The 6,000-nt window shown below is 38.7% G+C and overlaps 1 protein-coding gene across 1 annotated transcript in view; it reads right to left on the reverse strand.

Annotated features, from left to right (window-relative positions):
- Positions 1-5,604, reverse strand: part of ngef (neuronal guanine nucleotide exchange factor) — a 77,803-nt gene extending 72,199 nt beyond the window's left edge. Inside the window, exon 1 of the mRNA XM_020928193.2 lies at positions 5,366-5,604. Within this exon, the coding sequence (XP_020783852.1) occupies positions 5,366-5,576 (211 nt within the window). The 5' untranslated portion in view covers positions 5,577-5,604. The remainder of the gene's footprint in view (positions 1-5,365) is intronic.
- Between the last annotated feature and the right edge of the window lie 396 nt (positions 5,605-6,000).

Raw genomic sequence — 6,000 nt, forward strand, 5'->3', positions numbered from 1 at the left:
GCAAGACAAAATAGTCAATAGTATTAATTTAACATGTTTTTGTTCACATTTTGTTTATTAGACGTTCTGAGATGTATTCAGTGATATGATGACAGGATTTCATTGGCTACAACACAGTGATGTCATTAGTGGTGCCAGGAGCCTAAACTGGGGAAGCGGCAGGACAGGACCAGCACCTGAAGATGTCGGCTTGAGCAGGCGTGAGTGAAGACGCTGCACCAAACTTTGAAAAACTTTTCAAAAGGAACTGACTTGGCTTCATCTTCAATTAAACTTGTCTTATAATGAGTCGCCGTGGAAAAAAAGCGACTATCACCACAAGTGCATCTCCCAAACAGAGCCCTACTCGTGCGCCGTGAGACCCCGACTCTACTGACAATATTCCATGGAAAAATGTACGGACATGACCTCACAAATATCTCATCACCAACAATCAAAGGGAAATCTGCTACAAACTTCGCTGTTAACTGCTAAAGTGACCTACAAGTAAGTACAAGTAACCTGTCAGTTGGTTTCATGGGAAGGGGGATTGGACGATAATGTCCCCACCAAAGCCAAGACCAAACCTACACCCTTGCCAGAGCTGAAATAATCAAAATGATTGTAGTGAAGTTGCGTGGAGTTTAAAAACACAGTGGAGCACTTCCTGTATTGCCACAGGACATCACATGGTGGAACAGAGTGTTTTCTGTTTGAGAGAAGAAACTCAGTCTAAATATGCAGGGCTTGCGTGTGAAACATGTATGAATGAAACAAAACACAACACCAGGTATCAGCGATTAAGCTCATGGGAAAGCTTTAAACAATTATTTTCAGTCAAATCAGGATAATTTTATACTCCAATCCACAAATAAGCAAATGAGCACAACATTTGAACAAGGATTTTATAAGGGATTCTACTTAGACTTTGTTCTTTTCTTTTTCTTCTTTTTTTTTTTTTTTTTTTACATTATACTACCTTAAAACCTCAACTTTTGGGATATTAGCTTCATCTGTGAAACGGGAATTGTCAATACTCAACAAATGCTCAATCTTCTACTTGTCAGTCCAGAGTTCCCAGCAGATTTATCCCTCATTGTATTTACTTAAACAAATCCAGGTGGTATTTGAAATCAGATTGACAGATCCTCTTTGCATAACTAGTCCCCACTTATAATGAGAGGAGATAAGACAGCAGAAGCCAAAACTAAACTTCACAAAGACAGAAGGAGTCAGTCATTTGTTTATACTCCAGAATAGGGCTAGGCAACATGGGAGAAAAAGTATCTTGATTTTCAACTTGAATTTTCTTCCATCTTACTGAAAATATAGACAGGCGGACTTCGGGTAGTTTCAGCTTTTCAGAATTATTGATTTCCTAGTAACGTAAAATAATTGCCTTTATGTATCTGAACGTAATGCAATTTATCATTTAGCAAATATCCGAATAAACGTAATTTTATCGAGTATAGAGAACTGGACATCAGGATCACTACAGTTTTCATTTTGTGTTAATAGGACCGGTAATTCATGAGAAAGATTGCGCTTTACACTAAAATTGTGCAATGTTTGATGCTCTAAATGTGATTTTCTTGTTTTTTTCATGACAGTGACAATAAAATGAAACTCTAAAATCCACTTTAAAGGCAGTCCAATTGTGCAGATATAAAGGTACACTGTGTACATTTTTGGTTGGGCGTCCGTCACCTGCTTGTTTCTTTTTCTTGTCATATATATTTTATTTTTAAATTTTTTTGTTTTTTTTTCTATATTGTGGTCTTACAGCCACACAATAATGCCACAAAATGTACAAATACACAAATGCAACATTTAAACCCCCTCCTCCCCATTCCCAAACCCCGATTCGCCCTCCCCATACCCACCCTTAACAGTATAGCATAGTACAGCACATACATGTGCATACATACATATAAACAGACCTGCTTGTTTCTAAGGATATGTCATTGCTCTGCCTGGAATGTTCCACAGTATGACATTAAACACCTTTTAAGTTTATTTAATTATAGGTGGCTCAACAATACCTAGAAAAACAGGTATTCTGACTGTGAACGGGGTCACCTCTCCACAGATCTGACCTGTAACTTGGTCCGGTTTGGTGTACACGGAGATAGAAAGGTGTCATGTTAATGCCATACTGTGGATCATTCCAGACAAAGCAATAACATCTCCACAGAAAAAAAAAAAGTATTTGACAGACCTTCCAGCAGAAAAGCTACACAATGCCCTTTTAAGTTCAAACTTGAAACACCGGACACGTGAGGAGACGTAAAGAGACGGTGGCCATGACTCAGAGCTTTCACCTAAACAAGAGGGCGGTGACTCCTCTTCAGAGTCACGTGCACTGACTGCCACATGACTGACCTACTCCAAAGGGTTCAGGAACAATAATTCTGGTCAGACATTTTAAAGAAAAAGAAATCTGGTTAATGTTAGTTAGTAGTTACTGTGTTTGCGTAGATACCGAATGTCGATACTTTGGCGTTAAAGGTGCATTGCGTATCCTTTTCTCCACGCTTTTCATTATTGCTCCATCTGGAATGTTTCGGAGAACGGTATTAAACCTTTCTACCTTCATAGAAACCAAACTAGACCACGTTACAGGTCAGATATATGGAGAGGCGATTCCACTCACAGTCAGAATGCCTGTTTTTCTAGGTATTTTTGAGCTGTAAAACTACCTGGAACTGAATAAATGAACAATAGAGTTATACTTTGGAATAGGGATATAACAATAAATGAAATACCATGATATCGTATCGTCAAAAGTCTCACAATAATAACGTGGTTCATCACAATATATCGAATTACAAGTCTGGGTAAAATTAATAGTTATGGTGCAGCGATATAGCTAAAAAACTGAAAGAACTACATATACCATGATCCTGTGCTTCAGTTCAGTGCAGATTACTAATACATGAAGAAATAACTGTTTTTAAACACTTTAAAACTTAATTCTTTAGATCATGACAGAACCAAAGTCTTGTCAAGGCATTTTAAAAAGGAAAAAGTAGCATATTAACAATTTTGTTAGCCTCCACAAAATATCGCAATATCGTACTGTGAGATGTATACCGTGAAACTATCATACTGAGAAATGTGGATAGAGCAATGACATATCCACAGAAACAAGCTGGTGATGGACCCCCAACCAAAATGTTGCACAGTCCTAGATCAAATGTGGCCCCGTCCACACTAGTACATATTCGAGTCATTTTTGTTGTGGATGCAGTGTTCGTCCACACTAATCTGATCGAAAACGGCTCCAGAGATGGAACGTTCTGGTGCCGCCAGCTCCCACGAATTCATCTGAGTACAGATCTGATCTGGCACTGTGTGGACGCCTGAAAACACTGATAAGCTGATGTAGGTCTGTGCGCCGTGAAGTAATTCACCGCCAAAATGCTAAGAGGCTGGAATATATGTCCATTCTTATATACGGTCTGTGTGTACGACCTGCAGACGTATAATCTCTGAAAAGTTTAACATGAACCATCTTCAACACAACAGAAGCACAGAACAGACTCACCATCAGCAGAACATCCCTCTGTCACAGAAAGAACACTCATATTCCACTAACTCATGTCCTTTAGTCCGACAGAAGCTGAACTGCATCAGCGCACAATAGCGAGCTGTTATTTGAGCTCTCAGTTTATGCTCATTAGCCATGCGGTTTTAAGTTTTGTTTCTGTAAAACATAAACAAATGTGCTTAAAGCTGAGTGTATAGGGAAGGCTGTGTCTGGACGCAGATTGTTTCCGATACGCTGATATGGTGATATGGTGATTCGTTTCAGTGTAAATGTAGTCTATGTTTAGTAACTACAGAACAGCGTTACAGTAAGTTTAATATTATAAGACGTTTGGGCCAACATTGTCCAGTAAATCGTACTCTAATTTATAAACTAAAACAACACATCGACTGAACTGATATCTTGGAAGCCGATATCCGATTCACCAAAATGTCCAGTATCGGCATAATCGAAAATCATCTGTAGCTACACCTTCGAAAATAAACAAACTAAGTCCAAACAAACACTTAAAATCTGATGCTACTGATACGATTCTTCACTATAAATATCTACTCTCTGTGTGGGAAGTTCATTATTAGTCGTTTTGTTTTGTTTTGACTGAAGATGAGTGATGCAGAGGTTCACCCGCGATGACGTAAAACTGTAGCTCTTACTCCCAACTCGAAGTAAACCGGTCTGTCAGGTTTAAATCAGTTCACTCCTTTGTCCTGTGTGCAATAATACAGGCTGCATTTGCTTTACACGTACAATACAATACAATACCTGAGCTATTCAATTAGAAAACCATTGAAAACTGGTCTAGCTACTCTAGTGGAAAAGGTTACAATATCTCTGTACACTTTTTGAAATTAATGTAGCTCTCGAGGCTGCACATGAGTTATATAAGACAAAATAAATAGATAAAAACAAAAACATTGCATAGCAGAATGGATATACTCAGATTAAAGGTTAGGGTGAGGCAAAATAAGTGTTAAAACTTCAGCCTGAACCCTTTCGGTCTGCAGAAAAACTTCAGTGCGTTGTATAATGTCTGTGTTAAATCACTGTAATATTATTAATGATTATGTTAACTGACGGAAGAAAAAAAAATAGAAAGACTGTAGTGAGGTTTAAGTCATGTTACCCCATCAAAAACATACTTGGAGTTGTCTTTTGTTTTATTCACGCATTTGAGTAACGCTTTATTATTAGTCTGTTTGCATCTCCAAAGCTCAAAATGCTCTGATACACCTTGTGATGTCATGAAGTGCTACCTTTTACCTTTAATTCAGCAGAGATTGGAAATTCCAGGGCTGAAATTATATATTACTGATGACTCTAGTGAAGGTGTATGGAGTTTAAAAACACAGTGGAGCACTTACTGTATCACAACAAGTTAGAAGAGTGTGTTTTTAGACTGAGAGAAGTACTCAGCCTAAATATGCAAGATTTGTGTGTACATTTAACACACAAACCCTGCATATTTGGGTACTTCATTTGGGTACTCCATTTGTGTATTAAATGAAGTACTCAGCCTAAATATGCAGGATTTGTGCATTTCCTCATCTCAGACTCCAGTTATGTTTGTGATGAGGAAACAGCATTATAACATAGATCAGAAAATAGTGTAATAGAGTAATATGTTCCACAGTATGGCATTAAATGTAGACAGACTGATAATAATAGGGCTACTTTTGGGCTGTTTTTGATGAATTAACAGCATTAAAACATGGCTTAAAGCTCACAAGAGTCAATTTTGCGTAATATAAGACCTTTAAAATCAGGCCAGATTCAGATGGTTTGAACGGAGGGCACTGGTCTATTAATCTCTATATATACAGTAGTTTTGGTCCTTACTTTCTGTAGGCACTTGTAGTTCGGTCTGCTTCTTCTTCCTCATGGATTTTCGGACCCAGGACTTCCGCAGGTTGGCGTCTCTGGTGAACTCTGCGTGGGAGTCATTCTCGTCGTCGTCGTACTCGTGCACCGGGGGCGCAGGGGGCGACCGCTTGTCAGGGTGGTTTTCCTGGGAGATCAGCCCGCGGAAAAATAAAGTGATGACGGACATCCTCCTTCGAATGCAGTGTGGTTCAGGTAAAAAATTAAAAATATATAAAAAAAAACTGTGGAGAGAAAGCAGAGTATACATGGCTTTCAGTATGAGAAATGTAGGAAACAAGCAATGAACAATTTCAAACTAAAAATGTTATATCTTTTGGATGGGAATAATGCCGCATTCTATTGTGTTCAGGACACGAGGAAAACCAACCTTCACCTTGAGAAAGTGCAATGGAATGGCCAGTCAAATCAGGGTTCCCAAACACAAACTCGGACTAGTTTGGTGCAGACCGAGTCGGTTGGACGTTAAACTTCCTCGGGCATAAATATTTTTCCTGCTGTGGCAATGGAACGCATTTACAACGGATGTCGGGAGAACTGACTCGGATTTATCGACTACTGACATTCAATAAAATGCAGGGTAAGTCCTCAAC

This window comes from Boleophthalmus pectinirostris, unplaced genomic scaffold (assembly GCF_026225935.1).
Source record: "Boleophthalmus pectinirostris isolate CB_2022bp ecotype Guang Dong unplaced genomic scaffold, ASM2622593v1 HiC_scaffold_9, whole genome shotgun sequence".
NCBI classification, from domain to species: Eukaryota; Metazoa; Chordata; class Actinopteri; order Gobiiformes; family Gobiidae; genus Boleophthalmus; species Boleophthalmus pectinirostris.